This window comes from Pogona vitticeps, chromosome 6 (genome assembly GCF_051106095.1).
Source record: "Pogona vitticeps strain Pit_001003342236 chromosome 6, PviZW2.1, whole genome shotgun sequence".
NCBI lineage: Eukaryota > Metazoa > Chordata > Lepidosauria > Squamata > Agamidae > Pogona > Pogona vitticeps.
Window position 1 is genome coordinate 84,453,969 of NC_135788.1, and position 25,772 is coordinate 84,479,740.

General features: G+C 39.6%; 1 protein-coding gene across 1 annotated transcript in view; it reads right to left on the minus strand.

Moving 5' to 3' along the window:
• The window catches only part of ACE (angiotensin I converting enzyme), a 55,603-nt gene extending 30,894 nt beyond the window's left edge, over nt 1-24,709 (minus strand). The window contains exons 1-7 of the mRNA XM_020796071.3: nt 24,347-24,709; nt 12,965-13,132; nt 6,826-6,919; nt 4,278-4,421; nt 3,390-3,581; nt 1,324-1,421; nt 337-509 (exon numbers count right to left, since the gene is read on the minus strand). Coding sequence (XP_020651730.3) covers nt 337-509; nt 1,324-1,421; nt 3,390-3,581; nt 4,278-4,421; nt 6,826-6,919; nt 12,965-13,132; nt 24,347-24,571 — 1,094 coding nt within the window. The 5' untranslated portion in view covers nt 24,572-24,709. The remainder of the gene's footprint in view (nt 1-336; nt 510-1,323; nt 1,422-3,389; nt 3,582-4,277; nt 4,422-6,825; nt 6,920-12,964; nt 13,133-24,346) is intronic.
• Nucleotides 24,710-25,772: the final 1,063 nt, after the last annotated feature.

The following is a 25,772-nucleotide window of genomic DNA, read 5'->3' on the forward strand; positions in this document are numbered from 1 at the left end:
TTGCATGAGGAACATAATACATCTCTCAGTTAAGGTTACAATACCCTAGTCACTTCCATAGCTAGGAGAAGCAGCAGATCTTCCATTTAAACTGAACCAAATGTTGGTACTAATATTAGCCCTTGAAATTTTCTAAAGCATCTCTTTCAAGTAGCAATTCTTTGAGTCTGTGTTTTCACTGGATCACAAGATGAAAATGAACCTGATGTTGACCAGATACTCAGAAAAGGTGAAATTCCTTTGCTCTCTAAGAACCAAAATACACATTATGGGCCTGTGCCAATTAGGGCTTTTGCTCCCTTTCCTAGGCAAGGCCCTGTCATATGCAGTATGCACCTGAAGTCTTTGCGATTGAAGAAGTCCCATGCCGATGCATGGCACACCACCTCCCGCCCATCTGTTGGCTTCTCCAGCATGGATTTCTCCCAGAATTCAGGTGGCATTCCAAACATGCCAAGCGAGGTGAAGAACTCCTCCGACACCAGGAACATGTGTGTTACGGTCCAGTTCTAGGAAAGGCAAGGACCCATCCGCACTCATTAGACAGCACAAATGTTTGTTGGAGTTTGCTCTTGGAGACTGGTTCCCGTTCACTCAAGTATTCTCATAAGAGATTTTAAAAAAGTATTCTGCTTGAGCTTTGGAGACAACAGTCTCAGTGGGACAGAAGTGAAGCGGAGGAGTAACTTCTTGAAAGGAGCAAAAGGCTATGGACTTCTTGCACTAGGCAGAGTGAGGGCTGATGCTTGCATGAAGATGCATTTATTTTGCACCATGGACATAGTGGTAGCAGTATAAGCTTTTGTTTCAAGACTTGTGCCAAGAAATGAAAGCAGAAGCTGTGCCCTCAAATTAGTTATGGGGACCAAAAGGACAATCATTTCTATAATGCACACTGCATGGAAGCACAGACCTATGTACAGTATTTGAAAATAAATGTGGGATACACCAGCCCTTAGAAGGCAGGAATTGAAGCCAAACACATTCACCCACAAGTTGTAAAGAAGGATTAAGAAACATTTTGTGCAGAAAGTCATACTGGAACAGTATCATGGAGAGTTGTGGCTCATTTGCATGTTTTAAATTATGCATAACTGGCTTGCCATCTCTTCGATGCTGCTGGGTAGATCACTACTCTAGTTTTACTCTTAATATATTACTTGCCAAGAGATCAGCATTTTACTACAGGATAGCAGCAATACCACTGCCAGTTATGTTTAGGGATACACAGATTTTCACCCACAACATCTAACTATCAGCTGCAGTGAAAGCAGCAAAACAAAGACAAGAAGATATATGGAATGATAACATAAATGCCCTTACTTGCTCCCTCATGGCTTTGGTGACATCCAGACTGGGCTTATTCGGGAAAGGGACCATCATATCATAAATGTTGTTCCACTGCTGGGCCCACATGTTACCTGCAAGGGACAAAGCAGCAGAGCTTAGTTAGATGTAAATTATAAAACTTGGATCTTCTTCTTAGAGGCTTTTGATGTAAGATCATTGGCAAAATATCATTCATAATTTTTAACATTTGGACAAAAAATAGGAGACCTATCTATCCGTTTCCATGCTGCTGGATAAAAGCATTTGTTGATCCTATAGAATCAGCTGGCTGGAAAGCTTAATGGTTTAGGTATCTATCTGGCCGAGGAACTGGAAGCTGGGAGTTCAATTCCCCACTGGGTGTCCCAAAAGAACCAGCCTGTGTAGCCATGGGCAAGATTAACAGTCGCAGGGCACTCCCAGAAGAAGGGAATGGTAAATCACTTCTGAGCACTGTACTCACCACCTAGAAAATTCTGAAAAGGGTCGCCATAAGTTAGAACTGACTTGGTGGTACATGAATAGAAATAGAATCAGGGACCAATTGTGCATATTTTTGTTATATAAACAGCCTCAAGGAGGAATAAGCAGTCTTTGTACTTATAAGGATAGGGGAAAAGGCAAATCTAACTCTCTCTCTCTGTTAAAAGTCTTACCCCCTCCCCCACAGAGAATGAATAGCATTTCACAAGAGGACATTTGGAATAATGTCCCAATTCTTTCCCTGTAGAGCAATGTCTCCTTAGATGTTCTTGGACTACAACTCCCAGAAACCCTGGCCAGCACAGTTAGCAGCAAACTCTTCCGGGAGTTTTAGTTTAAGAACATCTGGAGACCCAAGGTTGGGTACCACTGCTGTACAGGAATCTATATTGCCACTTCCATTGTCTCCTTTTTTTTTCCTGCCCCAGGAATGATTTGTAAATCCCAAGGCAGGAGGATGGCAATAGCAGCTACTTGAGGCTGGTGCCTGTGGAAGCTCTCAAACATGACCTTGATTGCATTAAGCTGTTTTACTTTAGCTGAAGGAAACAAAGAGTTCTGCTCTGAACCATCAAACACAGTGAATACTTTTGGTTTGATCTCACTCACAGGATGGGTGCAAGGAAAACGTGAAACAGATCATTGTACAACCTCTATAAATCATTAGAAAGTAAAACTAGACAAGCAGATTTTCTGCCATCACAAATATTTCAATCTATTAAATATTAAATGTGTACATTTAATTTATAATTATTGTATAGCTGAACGGGTTGCAGTTCCTAGCTGCAGAACTAGGGATTGTGACTTTGCACAGGAGATGGAATAGCCAAGTCACCCTGAATGTGTGGCTAATGGGGTTATTATTATGTCCTGCCGCTTGTGTGATTTTGAGCATGCTGTACAGTCCCAGAGTACTATGAGGAGGGGCTGATGGACCTTATTTGAATACTGGAAGGGTCAGCATAAGTTAGAATCAACTAGATGCTACATAACTCATTATTCCTCCAAAAATTTCCAATACACATACATATTATGGGATTCTTAGTGAATGAGTAAATGAGGGAGGGAGGCTGAGACAAAGGGATACATGGGCTATGATGGCACTGAATGCAGAAAGCTGTGAGGAAAGGAAAGAAGGCAGATTTGTGTGCCATGCATGCAGTGGTAGGCCCTCCAGATGGGCAAGTGGAAGCTGAGAGGGGGAAAAACACTTTACACACATGGACTTTACAGTATGTAATATCTATGTGTTTCCCATATTTTCCCTAAAGTCCAAAAGCTAAAATTTGACTCTTAAAAATAAAATAAATGTAAGAAGTCTCCAAGACTTTCTTTAAATTGAGTTCTCTAATAAGAATGAAGAACAGTCGCTCTCATTTTTCAGCCGATGAAGTTTGGAAAAATTGTTTTGAACTATATCAGCAGAAAATAAATAGTTGTTGCCTTGGCACTACATTTCCAGTTTTTCATCCTGTATAGAGCATAGCATACAGTGAAGTCATTCATGTATTCAGAAAGAAATTGCCCCATTTTGTCCCAGTATTAGCCCTACTTTGCCTCCTTTATTGCCACCTTACCTAGTAAGTGAGCTGGAATGGGGCCTTTCAAGTTGATATATGTAGAGCCATACAACTCATACAGTTTTCTTCTGACAAAAGCATGGAGATTCAGGTAGAGTGGTTCCAGCTCATGATAGAGTTCTTCCAGATCATCCTCAAAAGTTGGTGAGTCATACCAGGAACGCCAGTAAGCACCAGTATCCTTGAAGCCTGAATTGCAAAGATAGCACAGAACACAATGAAATCCTTATCTGTAATCTGAACACGTCCTGCTTAGTCATTCATATAATGTAAATTTCTTTCTTGCCTTGTTCTGCCATGACAGAAAAGAAGTGTACAAACTAACAGCCAACTGCTAAAAATAGCTACTAAATAAAAATAAGCATATAAAGTGTTAACAAATAAAGGTGGCCTTAACACATCAGCTGCTTCTAGCTGCCTCAAGAACTCTGGTGCACCTTAGCCTGCTTCATATGACAATTTTCATGGGATTGTAATGAGGAGACATTGATGTGCTGATACAATGGTGCCATTTTTTATTCCCAAAATGGAATAGCAAATACTTTGAGACTGGACATACTGAAGTCATACTGAAGTAAGCATAAGACTGCTCAACACACCATAATTCACAATGGCTTCTTTCTGGTGCTGAGATAGAGAGAAAGGTCATGTGAATAGGTCCTAGAACAGATTGCAGATAAATTACAACAGGAAAGAATGAGCAATGATCCAAAGAAGTAGCATTGTCCCTATAAAGACCTAAGCAGTTGTTTTCTGAATTTTCCTACAGGTGTTTTCCTTATGCTAAATATGCCCTGTTGTTTTCATTTTCCTCCAGAAGGCAGATGTTCAGTCCAGTTATTCCCTGCTCAAGTTTCAACACCAACTGATGTTAAAGGAACTTACCATCCTTTTCATAAGCTTCATTGCTTAGTGAAACAAATTCCTCATACTTGGATCTTAGAGGATTGCCAGCTGAGTTGTGCCATCCTTCCCAGGCATAGAGCAGTTTTCTGTAACTACGAGAGTTGGCCATGATGTCAGTTATCTCTGAAGAGTGAGTGTAGGAAAAACAGAAAGAAAAAACAAAGATAATAGTCATATAACTACAGGATTGGAAGAGACCTCCAAGAAGGCCAACAATAATAGGAATGCCTACATATTAACTTTTCTATTCACATGAACCATTCCATCATGTCTCAGAAAAGGCACAAACAGACATGGCTATGAAGCAAAAGGTTTGACAAGAGACACCAGAAATGGACAGGAAAAAAAAAATTAAACACCAATGATAGGTTGTATAATTCTATTATTCTAGTTGAAAAAAGGCATTTGTTCAATTATACCTGTTGTGCCTATTGTCAATTCTAACTGGGCCTCTTTACCAACAAGAAGAAATCATACTGGACTCTTCATCAGGCCTCTCTTTTTACTAGTTGTCAATATCCTTTTGTTTTCTGTCACTATTCTAATTATAGAACTTAAAATTGATTGCCCAAATTTATTACCACCTATGTCAACCTACAATCCTCACTCTAAAACTTCTTTATCTCATGAAATGTATAAAATAGGTAATACCCAACGTGAGATGCTCTCTCTTTCTTTTTCTTTAAAGACCCCTTTGAACGGTTCAAATCACATTCCTAAAGTTGGGCACTAGACCATACCCTGTGCAACTTTGCTCCTTCTTTCAGAAGATATAGTCACAATGAACAATATCAACATTTTACCTAAAGAGGCATATAACCTGACTCTCCTGTTTTATTTAGGATTGTAGAGCCCTAAATAGGTAGTATGTGAACAGAGTACATAGAGAAGGACAGACAGATATATAGTGTATCTTTCAGGACCCTGGACAGGGCAGTGGAAGAAGATCATTTGTCTCAAGTCTTCGCTCCAAATGAACCCTTATGTTCTTCTTCATCTTGGTCATGCTTCCCAAACTCCATCCCTTCCAGCTGAGGAAGGTGAGCCTTAAAGTGGAAGTCCTCATGGAACTGTCTTGGTGAGTGAAGCTGAGATACTTATCTGCTTCCATTTGTTCCACAAAGTTCTTACTGCTCAGGGGCATCCAGCTCATGGGACAGTGTTCAACTGGGTATCCTGATACAGGTGCTCCTAACCATAAGAATCATGCTCACTACTGGATCTCGGATCCAGTGGTTTCATTGCATGCGCTGGCTCACCACTCCTGCTTGTCTCTGTCTAAGTCCTGGCACTTGCATGAAGTTCTGCTGATGACAATTCATGCAAAAAACCAACACAATTATCACTCCCTACTTTTGTAAATGCATCATGCATTGAGCCTGCAAGCATGAAGCAATGCCAGATTCTGCCTGACTCTTCAAACCTGACTAGTGAAGGAAGGTAAAAGCACCAAGAGCAGTTATTTGAGCAAGGAGCTCTAAATTCAGATGGCTGTCCAGCAGGACCTTGGGTGTAGGATCTGGCAAAGGAGCTGAGCCAAGAGACCTGATCCATCAGGCAGTGGATCAAGTTGCTCTAACTCTTCCTGGTGCTTAGCAGCACCCTAATGTAGAGCAGTCTTTGTTGATGACCTGCTCCTGCACAAGTGTGAGAGGGAGCAGACTTTACCTACCATATAGGAATTCCTAATCTTTTTATGAGGTCTCACATATGTCCTCATATGTATGATTGTGCAGAGGTTCCACTCCTAGAACAATAGTTACAGGCAAGCAACTCTCTTTTCTGTCGTAAACACAAGAGTAAATGCTGCATTTGACATTAGCAAACACCAAGAATAGAGATAAAAATCTGTATGCAGTACTTATTTTACTTCATACTCAATGATCCTGCCGTGTCATATTTATTTTATGCAATTATTCAGGGAAAAAGCATTCTTCTCCATCCCACTTCGGAGGTGTTATTAATTTAGGATCTGTTAGTAGACTTAGAAGCAGTTTGGTATCACTAGATTCTGTCTATCAAGTTGGGAAACACTAATTTTAAACTGCTTTTAAACTGTGAGCTGGTAATTTTCCATAAGAGTGCAAGCTTATGGTGACATTACTTCATTCTAGGCTGCAGAATTGCAGAGAATAAATTAGATGGTAAAATAAATTGCTTAAACTAAAAAAAGAAGAGGCTTGTGTGTGTGTGTGTGTGTTTGTGCACATGCAATTTCTCACATGCTTGAAGAATAAACATATTGTGGGGAAAAACAAGACATCTTGCAAACTACAGTATGGTAACTAGTCACATTCATTTTTAAATATATATGGAATATGTAAAGTTTTATGCCAGTACAACATATTGGTTAGCTGCAGCCATGCATGATATGTGGCCCTTACTCCTCTATAAAGCAGCTTTCCTTTCAGTCATCCATCACAACCCTGCCTAGGTATCTATTTTCAGAAGAATCTGGACATCTGCAAATAGACAAGGATGAAATGGGGAAGGAACAGGTCAACTGAAGACAGAAAACATGGCATACCTGGTTCAAGAGCCCAACAGTTTGAGTTCTGATTTGGTGGACACACCTTGGCAGTAGAGTAAATATTGTCCATCTCACTCAGGATAGTGTTATACTGGGAAAAGACAAATAGTACAGATTAAAGTGACAGCTTCAGACTTACCAATTCTACCTGTCTTAGAGACTGAATTCTATCCAATAAGACCTATCACATTTTCCACAATCAGTTAAAAATAACTGCTTATTAATGACAGGAAGAACACCTCATGAGTCTGCTTATTATGCTGTAGACAGAGTTATGTATTTCATTGAGAAAAAGAGCCCCAAATGCCTTTGTCTTCTACTATGTTTTGAAGTGAAGGACAACATCCTTAAACAGATCCTTCCCTTTCCTGTTAAAGCACTGTTTTTTCTTTCTCCCATTGTTCTGATTAAGCCATGTAATCTGAATCAATCTGGCTATGTCACATCAATTTGGGTGTAAATCAGGACTCTTATCCACTTTCCACTACAACCTGGTCAAGATGTGCCTGACCCGTCAAACCCTCTCTTTGACATAATGAGAGGTTGGAGATGGCTTTGTAAGTCAGAGACAGGAGGAAATGGAACCATGAGCAGAAAGGGATGAGGCTTCCACTTTATATACTTTTTATTCTCTCCTCAGCGCAGGTAGGAATGAAAGAAGCAGAAGACTCTCTAGGATGGAAAAGGCTCTACAGCTTTCTCTGCTGGTGACCCTGGACTGAAATCCTCCCAGAGAGGCATAGGGAACCAGGAGAAAGAGCCAATCCCATCACATCTTCCCTTGATGAATTATCTCAACACCTCTGGAAATACTGACATAGAGAACCTAATGCCCATTTTCAAGGGAGGGAGGGAGGGAGGGAGAGGACAAACATGGAGCTCTTTTTTTGTTGTTGATGCCTTTGCTTTAAATAGATTGTGCTCTCTTCCCATGAAGTTGTGCTTTCTTTGTTTCTGCCTTGTCCTCAGAGGGAGTCATCTACCCAGGAATCTTGGCAAGCGCCTCCCCGCCTGCTGATCCAGATGGGACTGCAAAGTCTGGGATTAGATAGCGATTCTCAAGGTCCCTTTTTGCTCATTCTTGCTTTGTTAGATGAGCACAAGAGCTACTGTCAGATGCACACCTTTGCTTTGATGTTTGATAGCAGGTGGACTCCGAGGATGAACCATTGCTAGAAATGTGACTGAAGTTCATATTCCTTTGCTCAAAATGCAAACAACAGCTCAGGGACAGGAAGCAAACCTTATCAATCTTCAATTTGTTCTCTGTAGGAGGAACACAGAAATATAACATTTTTTTCCTGTGCTCCTGACAGAGGTAATACTGCCTGAAGGAGAATGTAAAGACCTATTTCCCATCATCAGTGGTAGAATAGCAGTATTGTCTTGCCCAATGTCTTTTGGTATTATCTGTTATTGTGTGATTTTATCTAAACAATGTATTTTTATTTTCCTGGTCATGGACCGAAATAAATAATCAAATAAATAAATGAATGAATGAATGAATGAATGAATGAATGAATGAAAGAAAGAAAGAAAGAAAGAAAGAAAGAAAGAAAGAAAGAAAGAAAGAAAGAAAGAAAGAAAGAAAGAAAGAAAGAAAGAAAGAAAGAAAGAAAAGAAAGAAAGAAAGAAAGAAAGAAGAGTTTGCTGGAGAGGGATCAGACCCAATTACATTCCCCTTCATGTTGCTGGGGATGCAACAGGATCTCATTGGGCATGGAAATGGGCTCAGAAAAAAGGACTATTTTCTGCTGAAAAGTCCACCCGCTATCAAACGTAAATGCATCTGACAGTTGAAAACAACTGAGTTTGCTCATTGGTCAACACCTATTTTACAGCATACAATAGGAGAGAGATTTGATGTTTTACATATTCTCTTTCTGGACACCTTGCTCGGGCCTTTGATGCTTTTATCTAATGAAGCCCACAGTGTCTCCAGAGGTGAAGCACCTGTAATGGCCTAGAAGGGAAATACATCTTGGATTTCCTGACAAAGAACTAGGCTTCATGGAGCTGAAAAGCAGATACTCAGGAAGATGGGTAGGTAGGTACTTTACTGAAGAAGTCTTCAAACAATTTCAAATTCAAATACAGTAAACACAAACTAATAACAAAATCAACCACAAATATTCATCTTGCAAAGGGTTAAAATATAAAATACTAAAATTGTACTAAAATTATATTTTTATAATATAAGTATTTTATTTTATTAAAATATAAAATACTAAAATTATATTAAAAATACTACAATAATATACAATTTAGTTATTCGATTAATCATAATAAAATAAATTCCTATGGTTCTAGTAAAACCCTACTAGAAATAAAAACATTACATGACTCATCTAAATGGAAACTTTCTCTTCTTTATTCTTCCAGAGAGACGTTGCTTTAACAGTAAAGAGAGCAACCTTCTGTGTCACTAATTGATTAGACCCTTGCAATAAGAGTTCAGTTTGTTCTCTCTCCTGATCTCTCATACTCTCAAGGAATGGGGCTAAATAATGTTCTCTAATGCTAGTGTATAGCTGGCAATACAAAATAAGTATGTAATGGGCCCACATATATATATACAAACACAAAATATATCTTGTACTGGGATGCCCTGAAATTGTTCTTGTTGCATGATTGTATCCATTTGCTCAAAACAAAAATGAGTGAAGACCATTCATAAATCATTTTTTGTTGGGAAGGACAAGTTTTTTTCCTCCTGAAATTGGATTTTAGTCCTTGCTAACCATTTCATGGCTCTTACAGATGACTGGTCAGCTATATCCAACTATGCTCTACTGTTCTTTGAAAACATAATTTGAACACAATTTTAAAAAATTAAAGAACCAATTTTTAAAAAATCTTTTTATCACCTGTTCATTTACACATACTGTACATTGGGGAGCCTTACATCACTCATTTGAACTACTAGCTTACTCCAGCAATTAAACATCCTAAGAAGGCAAAGATCTGGTACAGATGCCATTCCAAATTCAACTCTAATTACTGCGGCTGGTAGAAATTTATTTGATGTCCTTATGATTTTCTTATTATTGACAAATTCCCAGATTTCTGTGCCTAAGATTAACATAGGCAATACCTTACATAGTATACATTTGTAACTGGTTGAGTCAGGCCAGGGTACTAATAATTCAGTAATTTATTCACAGGCAGATGCTTTCATTACATTCCTATTTATCTGATGAGACCATGGTGATGAGACCAGTAGAAAAAACTAGCCAAAGTAATTACAGTATATGATCTCACCTGTTCTATTTCTTTGGCGCAAAACCACTTATAATGTTTCAGGGTTTTGTTTTGGTTTTTTTTTTTTTTTTTTGCCAAAGATTACTACTTTTTATTTACTATTGTTTATTACCAGGTTGTTTTGCTGACAATGAGCATTAACTTTCTCAATTGTCTTTGCAGACCTACCTGCGTTGTAGAAAGTAGGGTCATATTGTATTCTCAAAGGCTTTCACGGCTGGGATCTAATGGTTGTTGTAGGTTTTTCAGGCTGTTTGGCCGTGTTCTAGAGGTTTTTCTTCCTAACGTTTTGCCAGTCTCTGTGGACGGCATCTTCAGAGAACACAGACAGAGTTCTCGCTCCTGTCCTCTGAAGATGCCAGCCACAGAGACTGGCAAAATGTTAGGAAGCAAAAACTCCAGAACACGGCCAAACAGCCCAAAAAACCTACACCAACCATAGGGTCATATTGTCTGTATATACGAGCATGTTAACTGACCTGTCCAGGGCTTTCAGCATATGAAAATTGAGACTATGAAACTATATCATTAATACAATTGTTTTTTAAATGGTGCAGAATACAGCCCTGTTGAACATCTTTAACTGATCTTATTGTTAAAGCATACTTTATACTTGTTCTAACTTGTAGACAGTTGTGTCTGTATAAAAGGTCTTGATAAGGAAAAGAAGTCTCTGATCAATACTTATCTTCAAGAATTTGTACCATAAAGATTTGATTATTGAATCAAAAGCAGCAATGTAGTACAAAGCTCTCCACATCTTGAAGTATATTTTGTTATCAGATACAACAGAGTAAAGGAATTATCAGTAACAGATCTTCCCTACCTAAACCCTACCTATTTTTCTGCTGAGATGAAATTTTGCTCTGCTGAAACCTCAAGTTTCTCTAAAATAAATTTTGCATAGATTTTGGTTGTAATATCTATTAGACTAATTGACCTATAGTTTCTAGGGTCTTTCTTGTCTCCTTTTAAGAACAATGGAACAATTATGCTGAGATTCCAAGCATTTGGAATGCACCCAGTATTATTTATGTGAGTGAACAAACCAGCCTGTAAAGTAGCCCACTATTCTACTCCTTAAAAAGTTCAGGTGGCATGATATCCTCTCCTGGCACTTTGCTATTCTTTAATGACGTTATGAGCCATTTAATTTCTTGCATGGAAACAGGAAGCTATTTGGAAAGATCATTTTTATTCCCAGGAGTGTTTTCCACAAACAATGTGCTGTCAACTTTTACCTGCTCCCTGAATAAGTCAGAAAAAAAGCTGAGACTGATATAGGTGTCTCAAAATTACGCTGGAATTCACCCAAATTTCTGACAACTAACTGCCAAAACTGTGCTGGGTTTTTGTTTACTAACTCCAATTCCAAATCTCCCCAACATTTGGCAGCATAACTGGCTTTTTTTAAAAGCTCTAAAAAATTTTTTTAATATTCTCTCCTAGTAATGGCCATAGATGTATAAGCTCTGATATCAGAGGAATTACGAACTTTCCTCAATTGTTTCCTCAATCTGCAAATTTCAGCATCAATCCAGGGGAACTTTTTATTCCTAAAGCCATTTGCTGAGATAATAGTAAAGTTTTAATTTTGGAAGAGATCGCCTGATATGCACCCAAAACATGATTAATGTTTGCCTCAGGGGAACATACTATACTTGCTAGGACACAACCCACTTCTACTCAGGGAGAGGAACATTCCAAATTTCTTATCCATGAGTTCCCTAGAGAGCACATAGTAACATGAACATTGAAATCACCAAAGATCAAGGCAGGCTCAGAAGGTCTGTAGAAGGTCTGAAATGAATTTTGAGAGGAAGCTGGTGCAGGCAGTCCCAGATTCCATTCCTGTCATATCCAAGTAGAATTGGGGAAAGAAAGTCTTGTTTGAAATACTGGAATTTGGCTGGCTCCCAGTGACAAACAATACTGACCTAGGATGGACCAACAATCTGACTCCGTGAAAGTCAGGTTCCATCATCCCTATATCATTAGATTACAAATGACTCTTTATATAACAAGGCACAAAACTCCAAGTAATTTGAAAATAAAATCTAGCTTACAGATATAGTCTGATATGCAGCTGTTTATATTTGCTCTTTCTCTGTATCAGCTAAAGGACAGAGATTAGATTGATCTTCCTTCAATGAAAATGCTTTACTTTACAATAAAGTAAAGCAATTAAAATAAGCTCTGGAGGAAAGCATTTATTTGCCTTGAAAGAGCACAGGGCAGAAAAAAATGAAAATTTTAATTAAATGAAATGAAAGTTTTGGGGGCATTGGAGCTACAATTCTAATTACAGTTCCTAAGGAAAACAGCGTTGCAACCTGTCTCCCTCCTCTATAGGTCAGAAGTTCATGGGAACCAAAGTGCTACTTCCTCTTGGCTGGAAAAGAATATAGTTAACTTTTATTTCTCCCAGTGGTTTACTTATTTAGAAACAGTAGAGAAAATAAAATAAATTTCAGTTCATGCTGTTTCCATATTTAACCTGTGCATAGTGAGAATTTTTCAAAAACCACATCTGCAAGGTAAAGGCAGTTTTGCTCTGGATCCTGACAGAGGGGAATGAGGTAGCTCCTTTCTTCCATGCCATTTCTCAATAAAGCTGATGTCTGAATAAAGTTCTCCATACATACATACACCTTGCTGCTACAGCAGCTTTACCAAGGAGACTACAGATAACATTTTCAGATGTTTCATCCAGTTTGGTGTTGAAGGCCTCAGACGTCCTCCAGAATCATTTGCAATGTACAGTTCTCTAGAATTACACACCTGTTATTAAAATTAAGTCCTAATATTCCTTTCTCTCCTTCCTCCGTCTCCTTGCCATAGGTCAGTCTCTCTCAGTAACAAAGGACATACTTACCCTTTCCCGTTTAACCACAGGTAAATTGGAGGGTCCTAAGGTTTGGATTGAACTGATGATATGCTTTAGTTGAGGATCACTAAAATTCTGCCAGATGTGTCCATAGCTTTCTTTTGCTTTCTTTCCCCAAGCTTCTATGAATTCTTGCTCCTTCAAAGAGGCTGCTACCTGCACAAGGGTGGGGGTGGGAACAGTAATGACAACAAATATATGAGTACACCATTGATCATTCAAAGATAGACATAAAAGTCCCTGCATTGCAGCATTTCACAGGTGTCTGAAAACAATAAAGAACATTAAGATATGTCTGCAGTGTTTTTTCTCCTTGGGCTGCAGCAAGCAAAATGCTTCTTGCCTAGCCTAATATATAATAGTAGTGATATAATGTAAATGATGTAAATACTGCAAGAAATTTCACATTAAATAAAATTTTGTGTTGATTATAAAATATGAAAACTCGCAATTAAACTGCACAAAACTACTGAGTTCTGAAAAAGAACTTCTGAAATGTCTGTGGTAATGATGATGATGATGATGATAATCTGAAAACTGCAGGGCTGGAAGGGACCCTATGGAATTAAGGAGGCACAGTGGGGAATAAAACTCTAATCTCCGACTCTGCAGCCAAATACCCAAGCCACTGAGCAATCCAGCAGTTATATGAATGATTTATCAGTATACTAAGTAAATTTGAATTTGTGCCTTAGCATAGCAAAAATGTTGGGATCTTCTTTGGTAGATAAACTTTCTCATTAATGATTTCTTCTGTGGCCCACTGCCCTTCATAGGCAACCTAGTAACCTCAACCTTTTATGAGATACAAGGTTGGAGAGTGCTAAAAATTGGTGGAGTGGCATTTAGAGATAAAAAGAAAAAGAAAATTAAGGAAATCATTCTGAGAAAGAAGCTGTTGAACCCTTGAGGCCAAGAGGTGGGGCTTATGCAGGGAACAAATCTAATCTTTCCTAGGCACACGAGTTACACCCTTCAAGCTACCTTTTACATTCAAGACATTTCTCCTGTTGGGTGGTAGGGTGAAATTTAACTAGTCCTAACAGAACCCCTTTCCAGCTGTTTCCAAGACTATAGACAAAAAGTGTAGGGACTATTATATACTGCCTTTTTAAAAAGGTGCCAGAATTAACAGACAGTTTAACTTTGGACAGAAGACATCTGCCTGTAGTGCTGTTTCCCATCTTCAAAAGGGGCCAGTGTTCATCCTTCTCCTTACAGCCATGTTTTTTTAAAAGGAGAGGCACAATAAATAAATATATATTTCTGCCATACATGCATGCTATGTCAGAGGCAATATTGATGTGCATATGTACATGGAATTTGAGTTATAAAAACCAGCAGTTTTTGTACAGTTTGTACAGTTTTTTTAATATTATTTAACAATGCATTTGGTGGGTGGCTGGGAAACAATCCTGTCTATCTGCATTGCAATTTACACAGGATTGATTAGCTGAATTTCATTTAACAAGTTGATCCCCACCCACCCCACCTCATCTGGTCATTTTTACTTCAATGGAAAATGAACAGGCTACAGATGCTAGCAATCCAAGTTACACAATACTGAAGGAGTTAACCATCAGCATTACTGTATATTACTTAAACCAGGGACGTGGTGGTGCTGTGGGCTAAACCACAGAAGCCTGTGCTGCAGGGTCAGAAGACCAGCAGTTGTAAGATTGAATCCACGCGACGGAGTGAGCTCCCGTTGCTTTGTCCCAGCTCCTCGCCAACCTAGCAGTTCGAAAGCATGCAAATGGGAGTAGATAAATAGGTACCACTATGGTGGGCAGGTAAAACGGCGTTCCCTCATCACCTGCACAGGTTGACCAATACACATGAAGGATCTTACATTACAATAAATGGAAGTTGGGAGATTATTATTTGGAGAAAACCAACAGGCGACATTAAATCAAGAGAGCATTTGAAAGTATCTATGCGTTTTCTATTTAACTTCTCTTTGAATCTGCTTCTCTCAGCTACACTGTACACATTCAACATTACACATAGTTTGGCCAAGAAACTGTATGGTGATTGTTTTTCTTCTTGACTGTTGTGCCTTTTAAGCTTCCACAAAACAGCACTAGAGGCCAAGTTTTAAATCCACTTATTTCTACCAAGGCTATGTCAGCACTTCCTGCACCACTTACCATCCATTTCATAATTTTTCAGTAAGGCCTGAATGAAATAAAGGTTGATTGCTTTTACCTGGTTACAAAACCTCACAAGGAAGAAGTTACTGTGCAAATAAATTCATTGCTTTTTCCTATGAGAAAAGTAGCCAGCAACGTTGACACATCTGTCACTGGTCCTGAAGACACAACTGTAAGTGTTTCATGCCATGTTTAATGGTGATTTCATCTCCCTGGAGAATGTGATATATGAGAGGACTTTCTTTTATCAAAGAGCTAAGAATCTTGACAAAAAATGTCATTTTGTTAGTGTTTTGGGCAAACAGACTGAGCACTGTGAATTTGTTGATAAAGCAAGTTGATAAAGCAACTTAGAGAAAGATTGATGCTTGTAGTTCTAAACAAAAGGCTTTCTGTGATTAAAAATGAATGAATGAACTGAACATTTAACTTGTCACAAAATTGTATAGATGGTTGCTCAAAACCCAGTGCACGGCTTGATGAAAATGCATTAAGTGTCTAATCATTGTGCACTCCATTAAAGTTTGATTTATAGCTCATTAGTGTTTATTTATAGCTTTCCTACCAGTCTCAGACAAGGCCATATTGTCTTACTTTACTCCCCAACCAGAGTATTGAATGCTGGTGTGATGTGAGGCCATTGGTTAAAAGCAGTGGCTTGTATCTGTAATTAGTATGAAATTGGCTACATTCCTTAAAACAGTTTCAATGCCCAGGTGTTACAAAAAGTCTTCATTGCCAAAAGGAAAATAAGCAAAATGTGATCTGTATTATAGCCAGAAATTGTAACCCCTGGAACAAGGGAGCTCTTTGGATTCCTAAGCAGCACTGTTTCCAGGTACAAAGATCTCTTGGGCAAGGTACTTTCAGTGGGGCCACCCCCTCTGTTCTGCTGCCACTACAGTCCATTTTCTTTTGGGCAAGTGGGATGGCCGTGACAATGAGGATGAAGAGGCAATAGCATAGGACGTAGGGAGCTAGAAGACTTTGAAAGTGGACTCACTGCAGTAGCACGAGCTTTGGGAGGTGCCCATTAACCCTCCCAGCTTATGTCCTAAAGAGCAGAAGAGGAATTCAGAAGAATATTGGTTGAAAGGATCCAGAGGCCAGCATAGATCTGTCTAGGTTATTTGCTCAACAGAATTTCCATATCAAAGGCTCTGAACTTTACATGTTCAAATGTGGTTATATATATAGCTCCTAGGATCCTGAGCATTGGTCATCACGGCTGGAACTTCTGGAAGTTAATATGCAAAAATATTCAGGGAAGGTCTACACAATGAACAATGTGCCAAAAGCATGGAATAAGAATCCAAAAGAAAGGGGCATTAGAACAATTAGCTCTGGATGCTTAAATAAAATAAATAAACTAAGCCAGTCCATGCCAGAACTTGGTAATGTTCTGTTTGGGACTTTATTTCCTAGACTCCTCCCAGCTAACATGGCCATTGGTAGAACTACACAGATTTGTTTTTGGACTGCGTTTGTGCACTCAGACCACCCTCAGCACCTCAACAATTGAAGTGTGCAGGAAAGACAACGGGAGAGACTGATAAAATCATATAGAAAACAATTACTTGAAGTTATTGCTGCTAAAGGTGATTCTACAAGCTGTTGAATCATAAGGTATACTTAGTTTTTCACACATGGCTTCTCCATGTTGGCTTTATTTTTGTGAAATAAATCATGACATAGTATAATATGTCATGTGTTGTTGTTCATCTGAGGTTGTATTTACCTAATTTTCAGACCTGCTAAGGACCAGATGATTTTTATTATGTCCTGATATGTAAAACCATAGAATTCAAAGAGGATGTGCTTTCTTTTTCACATGACTGTATTCTGTGCCTTTGGGCGGACTCATAACACCAGGATATACTTCATTTCTCAGTAAATCAGGCTTGGCGGGGGGGGGGGACCTCAAGGATCCTGAGTTAGGTTTTGCAGGCTTATAACAACTAGACAAAGTTCAAACACACCTATCGTTTGAGTGATACAATGAGGAGGAAATGAATCATGGTCATTTTCTCCTCTGTCTTTTTCTGAGCTCAAGAATGAAAGTCAGTTTGCCTTAGGTCCATGTTCTTTTCTTTCCTCCTCCTACATGGCTGGAGGACATCTTTCTTTTTTCTTATCAGAGCACTGCACAATTTAAAATGGAAGAGATTGGAACCATTTACTTCTATTTTTAGTTAATTAGCACTATTGGTGCTTGGACCAAACTTTTTCTTCCTTAAATCCTCTGTCTGCTACAGATTTCATCCCATTTTGGTTATTCTACCATTATTTCTCTGGTTTGCTGGTAAAAAGAAAAGCTAGAGTGCAGGATCTTCCCAGATTCAGATGTCACAATAAACAGAGCACAGACAGAATGTCAGTGGGTTGTTTACCCACAGCTGCTTGCAGTGTCAGCTCATGAGCTGAAAGAGAAGCTCTTCTCCTATGATTTTAGGGTGAAGTACTCCCTCATCTCAGCCCATGAGCCACAACTGCTTGTTTGCAATAGGAGAAATCAAGCACTGTGCAGAGAGGGTCTCCCTAAAGTGATCCACATCACAAGTAGATTTTCCTCATGAAAAACTAGCGTAGCTTTAAAGTTATGGATTAGTAAATGTAAAACTAAAATCAGAACTAAAACTCTTGTGGCTCCACTAACTTTTTATACATATACTTGAAGATGTATTCATGAAAAATTTCATGAATTAATTCAAAGAGGCAAGTCACTGATATTTTAATTTCTCAAAAAGAAAGTTGGATTTTTAGCTGGCAGACAGTTACTTTAGTGGTAATGGAAAGTTGGATTTTTCCAGCATATTTGTAATGAATTTAGCAAGTTAAATAGCTATTTACATATAGAATTATCCAAATGGAAATCACTCATGTTTCTTTAAATATTGCCATTGTTCCCTTCAGGAAGTAGATGTTAATATGAACTGTTGATAATTTTAGGCATGCTTATTCTTTCCAGGGGCATGTAATGTGAGGGAAACAGTTTGTTTATGATACAGAAGCACAACTGGTAGATGGGTGGTAAACCAAATTGGGTCTTATTTCATTTTTTGTCACGTACTAGTAAGATATCAAAGAGTGGAATATATGTATCTCATAGGAAATATTTTTCACAGTGTGTGAAAGCTGAAGGAACCACAGTGGCCAGCCAACTGTTGTGCTATCATGAGAGGACTTCCTTTTGAGAAAAAATTGGTGCTGTTTTTATGTCAGTTTAAGAAACTGTGTCAAAATGGACACAGTTACAGTACCCATTGTACACACTATAAATGAATGACTGCCTTCTCCTGTGTATTAGACTGGAATAGTCACTATGCTTTATGGGGGAAGGTCTCCCGACTATACTGTAGTTTAGCAAAGTTCATATTGCAGAGGAAAGCCTGTTCTGTACTGGCATTCTTCATGTGTAATTATCTCTCTTTCAAGATCAGATGTGCTCCAAAATATAAGAAGTTTTTCTGATATTTGTTGAAATCATGTTTGCACAAGCAATTTCATCTTCATTATCTGGTTACCTATAGTGATTATAATAATATATGTTGTTTCCTCATGACTTTTTAAATTGCTTATTCCTTGATTTTATTATATTTTACTGTTTCAAATATTGCAATATTGCAAATCATGCTGGGATTTCTGAGGTGAGAATTGGTATAGAAATGCCTCAATAAATTAAACAAATGAGTAAATAACTCAAGAACTGTATGTTCAAACAGAATTTAAGACCCTTTCCTTATTTCCTTCCTGACTATTGTATCTCTAGGCAGGCCCACAGCCCATCTCCATAGTTTCAAAAGTCTGATTTTTAAGACATTAAATATTTCATCTGACAACATGATCATGGAAAAAATTCTCTTTACATCTACTTAGATTGGATAGCTTGTTAAGCCCCAGCCATGCAGAAGAAGCAACCCTCGGCTAATGTGAAAACTGTGTTATTCTGGTGCTTTTTATAGCTATTCAGAGGTTCTGACAAGTAACAGAGAAACTGTCACAAGCTGGAGGAGTTGCAACCAATTAGTTTGTCACTTCTGCCTGGCTTGCCTGAGAGAGTTCCCCAGCCATCCTTATCGCCCAAACAATTCTAGCTTATTTGGTACTCCCTCCTTTGCATTTAATATCTTTGGATGACTTAGTGTGTTGTATAATATAGAATAAGTGTGGGAAAGTGTGAAGGCAAGAGGAGAAGGGGACAACAGAGGACAAGATAGTTGGACAGTGTCATCAAAGCTACCAACATGAATTAGACCCAACTCCGGGAGGCAGTGGAAGACAGGAGGGCTTGGCATGCTCTGGTCCATGGGGTCACAAAGAGCCGGACACAACTTAATGACTAAACAACAACAACATAATATAGAACAATACAAAAGATAGAACTAATTTGTGTACCTTAAGGATTGTTGTTCAGGTAGGGGAAACAACCACAGGTGAATAGTAGACAACTGGAATTAGCAGTTAGAAGAAAATTGGCTATTGTACTTAATTCTAGATTTTGTTCAGATGGTGGGCAACCCAGGGGATAAATTCATCCTAGTAACTGTGAGCACAAATTGTGAAAATATTAGGATCTGAACTGAGGGAGGGATTTTCTGCCTCATTGAATTAATGGTTCTCCAGGGTATTCAGATCAATTGTTGAATCATTGTGGATTCCAGAATTACAAATCTGTGTTCAAAAGAAGTGGATATATTTATGAATAATTTCATGTGACATTTTCTTCTTCAGTTATGATTAACTGAGGTCAGAAAATGTCTTCCCCCAATGATCAAAGTTTAAGGGCACAACCACACATTCTACTGCTGTCCCTTTGTTGGGAAATTCCAGGTGTCATTTCCCTGGGATACGACATTTGCAGTCACAATTAAGTAAAAAGTTCTCCTACAAATGTGTACTGCCCTTCTCAGAAGCAACACTGCAAGGGAGTTGGCAAGTGTCTGGGGAGGTTGGACAGGAAAGTATGTCCTCTACTTCGGTCTCCTTCAATGTCCACAGTTATTCCCAGGCAATTTGCTCTCTTTCTAAGGAGATATTTCACTTAATATTGCTCATTTATGTGTATAAAAGAGCACATACATCTAGAATTCAACATTGTACAAACACACAGACATATATAAGTTGTCAGGAGGACAGGACAACTTGGCCTAATCTTTGTTCTCTGTTGCCTCAGCTGTACCTGGAACATCACATATCTGTGTTTATTTATCTAAGTACAGAAATACAAATACGTGTTTGATCTATATGCTGCCTTTCTCCCCATAGAGGATCTAAAATGGTTTATGACAATTAAAAGTATATTCACAGATTTAAAATGGCATTAAAACTATACTAAAAATTAATATATATCAACCTGATGCCACAATTAAAAACAATTTTAAAAACAGGATATTACTAATAAAAATAGAATATGGCAAGGACAAGCCTTGAATACTGGTGCAAGAATACTTTTTGACCTGTAAAATCCCCTTTGTAATTTCCATTTCCACTTTGCAGCTGGAGATGGTGTTGGAAAACTGGTTTCAATTATACGTTGCTAGTTTTTCATCTCCTCTTAGAAGCTAATAACTATTAGCTTGCTCTTCCTCATTTTTGGTACAGTACATTTTTCCCAACTTGACACCCATAATACTGTACTAAACGCCACCCTAGCCTGTATCACAGCCTTTCAAATACTTCATCTATGGGAGAGATACTGGTTCCTGTTGAGGTACCCTTTCCAGTTTTCATATGCAAATACACCTGTCTCGTTTGTTGATTTGGCTTTGATTGGTCCCATTCCTTGCTATCTGAGTTTTCCTGAAATATGGATTCTCTGCCTTTTTAGAAACAAAAGTATCACTTTTTTCACAATGATATAGGAAAGGAAAAATAGAACATTTGCTGCTTACCATGGAAAACTGATCTACATCAGTGGTTCTTAACCTTTCTTTTGGCCTTCAACTCCCAGAAGCCCCTGCCAACATGGCCAATTGTCAGGGATTCTGGGAGCTGCTGTCCAATACACTTAGAGAACCAAAGGTTGAGAAACATTTGCACTGAAAGATAATCTCAATAGATAACCCAACACACTAGTCCTCATTTCTATTTTGTATTTTGTAAGACTTGACAAGAAAACTTTACTGGATAAGTCAGGGTGATTTTTTATTTTTCTAAATCACATCTTTGTGATCCAGGTTAATTGATCCAAGGAAATACCCACGCTTACCCCAGTTCAGTTTTCACAGTTAGTAATGCAGATTGAAAATACTACCCAATGCAAAAGCAGGCACTTGAAAAAGAGATGTTCTCAGATGAGACTGAACATTAAATAGTGGAACAGTCTGCTTTGTGGACTGTGACTGTTGATTTTAATTAGCAAGGGGGCAGTTGGGGAATTACAAGGAATGTTCGTCTTGCAATCTTCTTCCTACATATTCTCTAATGTATCATTTCTTGATACTTGGCCACAGGAATGGAGATGTTGCTGTCCTGTTAATACACTTCCACAATAAACACAAACAAACTCTTCCTCTGTAGGGTCTTAAATCCTGTCTGCAAAGGATTTTGCAAGCCTCATATTAGCATGCCTGATTTTGCAGAACAGCATTTTTGATCTGCATTGCCAGCTGTGGGATGGCGGTGTTCCTCTAGATTAATTAGCCTGGAATGTAAGGATGTGATCTGAAAAACAAAAATTTATCTTGAGTACACAACAAAGTTTTCTCTCCCCTCATAGTGACTAACACATCTGCTTCATCTCAGACACAGCCCTCTACCCAGAACTGGATAGCCAGCTTCACAGCTGTGGGATTCTTCTGATTTCTGAAGAGTGATGAATGAAGACTCAGAGCAGTTCCAGAAGCCACAGGATAAAAAACAGACCAGAGACTAGACTATGATTACATACAATTTGACATTACATCATGTACATTCTGCTTATGCCAGCTGACTTCTAAGTGGGGGGGGGGGAGTTGTAGCCCAGCCCTCTAGGATCAGTCTTACCCAATATCTTGTTTCCCATCATGACCAATCTATGGGATGCCCACAAGCAGAACATGAAAGGAATAGTTCTCATAGGCAACTCATGCTGCCTATGACCCAAGACACCATATAGACTGCAGTGATGGCGAACCTATGGATGCGTGCCACAGATGGCACGCAGAGCCCTCTCTGTGGTCATGCAAGCCGTAAGTTGCCATTGAGAAATACTTACCAGTCCTCCAATCCCGGATTTCAGCATGCCCCTCTGCTGGTGCAGTGGTCCAGCAGAGAGATGCAATTGCCGTCATTACCAGTCTAGGCCAACGGGATTGGAGGACCAGTAAGTATGGTACTTCTCAGTTAATACGATCCCTAGGGAAAAAGAAGAGGCATTTAACCCTTAAAGTACAGGGACAGTTTTTTTTTCTAAATTAAAACCTCAGTATTCTGCTTTAATTGCAGTGTTGGCACTTTGAAATAAATACTGTAAGTTGGTTTTGTGTTGCAGTTTGGGCACTCAGGCTCAAAAAGGTTCCCCATCATTGGTATGGAGTGTAGCCCATAAGTATTCACAGGTAATCATATTTTCCCTCCATCTCTAAATAACATACCCAGTATCATTTCTATCAATTTGCTTCTGTACAGGCAGGCATATGCTTTATACCTCTGTCAATCGCTCGGGAAGGGAGACAGAAGATGCTACTGAACTCATGTCCTGCTTGTAGTCCTCTTTTAGGTAACTGGTTGGCCAATGTGCAAACGGAAGCCTGGACTAGATAGGCTGTTGGTCTGATCCCACAGGGCTCTTCTTAGATTCTTCTTTACATTAACTTTCCCTGCTTTGTGCATGGTGTTATTATTGTATAATGTTTATTTAAGTATGGTTTACCACCCTTTGGATGTTTCCTGAATGACAACGCATACATAACCAAGAAAGAAAGAAAGAAAGAAAGAAAGAAAGAAAGAAAGAAAGAAAGAAAGAAAGAAAGAAAGAAAGAAAGAAAGAAAGAAAGAAAGAAAGAAAGAAAGAAAGAAAGAAAGAAAGTGCTCCCGTGCTATTCATTTGCTTGTTTTCTAAACTAGCAAGCCTAAAATATACTGTTTCCATGTACAGGAGTTGTTTCACTCTTTGATAATTTTGGATGCCTTTTCAATTTCTAAGATAGCTTTCATGAGTTGCAGTGTTATGACAACTTTGCATTTCAGATCTTGGCAGAGGCATAGTGCTACATACTTTTCTGCACGTGACATTTCAATTCATCTATTGCATTGAATGGTCATTGACAGGCCCATTCTGCTCCACAGTTTAAACTTGTTGTTTAAAAATTATCTAAACTTGTGACCATCACTGCGTCCTATCATAGCAAATTCCACAAATCAAATTTCTGATGTGTGAAGAAGCATTTTCTTTTGTGTGCAAAACTACTTAGCTTGCTAATTTTTGTATTCCAGACACCATGACATTCCTCCTCATCTAATCTTGTGCTAAACACTGCCAAGGAAAGAAGAAACAGCAGTCAATGCTTCATGAGTATGTATATGGGACTGCTTAGGAAAGTATGTGGAGGAGTGTAAACTGCTCACACATTATGGGTTTCCTCTCTTTCTTTCCTCTTTTTTAACTACAACTAGCAGTTATGGTAGATGGCAAGCAAAGACAAGTCCAGAAATGCAAATGCTAGCATTTCTTACAGACTTTTTTATTTTACTTTCCAGCAGACATTCCTACTGTCCTGTTCCAGTTAATTTCATGTGCTTGTATCCTTTATTTGATTATCTGTTTATTTTAAACAGTCCCCTGCCCCCAATTTCCTAGCTTCCTTGAGAACATAATGTTTATTTTGAAGCTTGACGGTAAAAATAACGTGTACAGAATTTTTCTCATCAGGGGAATCACTGAGCAGAAGGGGATAAGTCATGCAAGTCTGTTCTTCCATCTGTAAAATGGAACAGTCATAGTAGTAAAGCAGGGAGAGCAGAAACGTCCCAAGGAGGAAAAAAGTGTGATGCAATTTCTGGGGGAAGAAACAAATCTCTAGGCCCAGAGAGGAAAGTGGGCATTCAGATCCTCAAACCCAGGGAGGCAGACTTACTCTGCAATCTCCTGCAGGATTTTTTTTTTAAGTTTAAAAAAGGAGGGAAACAAAAATAAAAAAAAAGGCTTGAAGTGGGAAAGAGGCGGAGTTTCCACCTCCTGTTCCCAGTGGCGGCATCTCAAAAGACTGCCCTGAAGGCAGCTTCAGCCTTGACTCACCTGCAGCTGGGAGTTAAAATCGGTCAGGTTGGTGTTGTAATTCCAGCTGGCAGAGACGCTCTCGAAGAAGACCGTTTCGGCGGTGCTGTTGTAGTCCTGAGCGAAAAGGAGGGCTCCTTCCTCCGTGGCGGGATGATTGGGGGGGTTGAGGGGGTCATCCAGGGCGAGCGTCGCTCGGAGGCACAGCAGCAGCAGCAGCAGGACGCCCGGAGCCGGAGGCATCATCCTCACCAGGAGCGGCGGTGGCGAGAACGGAGCCTGGGAGCGCCAGCTTATAAAAGCCCGCGCTCGCTCGCTCGCTCGCTCGCTCTCCCTCCTCAGACCCTGCCCCCGGACTCCTACCTCTTCCCTTCTGGGAAGAGATAAGAGGGCAGCCTGCCTGACTTGGCACGGCGCGCCTTGCCTGCCTGCCCGCCCGCCCGCCTGCCTGCTAACCTTGCGGCGGCAGCAGCAGCCTCCGCGGCCGCCACAGCCTGCACCGCGACGGTGGCAACAGCAACTCGCTCGCTGGAAGGACGGCCCCCTTCGCCTTGCCAAAGTCCACTCAGTGTCTCGCCCTCACGGGAACGGGCGGGAACCTCGTCAGGGGATGCTTGGCCGAGTACGTGTGTGTGTGTGGGGGGGGGGGGGGAGACCGAGACCGAGAGAGTCACCGTGGAAAAATAGCAGCAAAGAGGAAAATAATACGGCTCTCTCGCTGAAGGAATGGCAGAACAGAAAAGAAGGGCTGGAGACATAACGACCGAGGGCGGGAAAACGAGGGCAGAGGAGGACGTCAAGGGCGAAAAGACCTCGCCGGAGGCCGCCCTGAAGGAATGAAGCTGATCTTTCCCTGGGAGAAAAATGTTGGGCTAATCGCCCTCCTCGCGCTTGTCCACTGAGCCCCCGAATTCTATTTCCGAGTCCATCTCTTCCGAAGCAGTTTTCAAAGAGGTCGCCCTGTTAGTCTGCTTCAGCATTCTCTCTTTCTTTGAAAAAAGAGATTTTTTTTTTTTTTTGGCTAGGCATGCTGTTTCAACATGCATAGTTCCAAAAACTCTAACCTCAGCACACTTCCTGATAACCATCTGATTGCTTATGTAATCAGCTCTTTGATCCTTATGGCTGGTAACAATGTCACTGTCATTTCTAAAGTCCATTGCGAATGTCATTGTCAGCCTCTATTCTCCCCTTCCCCCATCTCGCCTGGACTATATACCCCTCTAACATGTACCCTATGTATATAAACGGGGGGGGGGGGGGCTAACGATTATGTTCCGTGTGTCTGAGGAAGTGGGCTGTAAGCTTACTCTGAAATAAATTTGTTAGTCTTCAAGATGATGCCAACATTTTGCTCTTATTTTTGTTATATGGCTTTTCTAAAAAAAAGTGCCCTTTCATTTTGACAAAATCAAGGGTCCGTCCAACTAGTGTTTGGGGAAAAAGC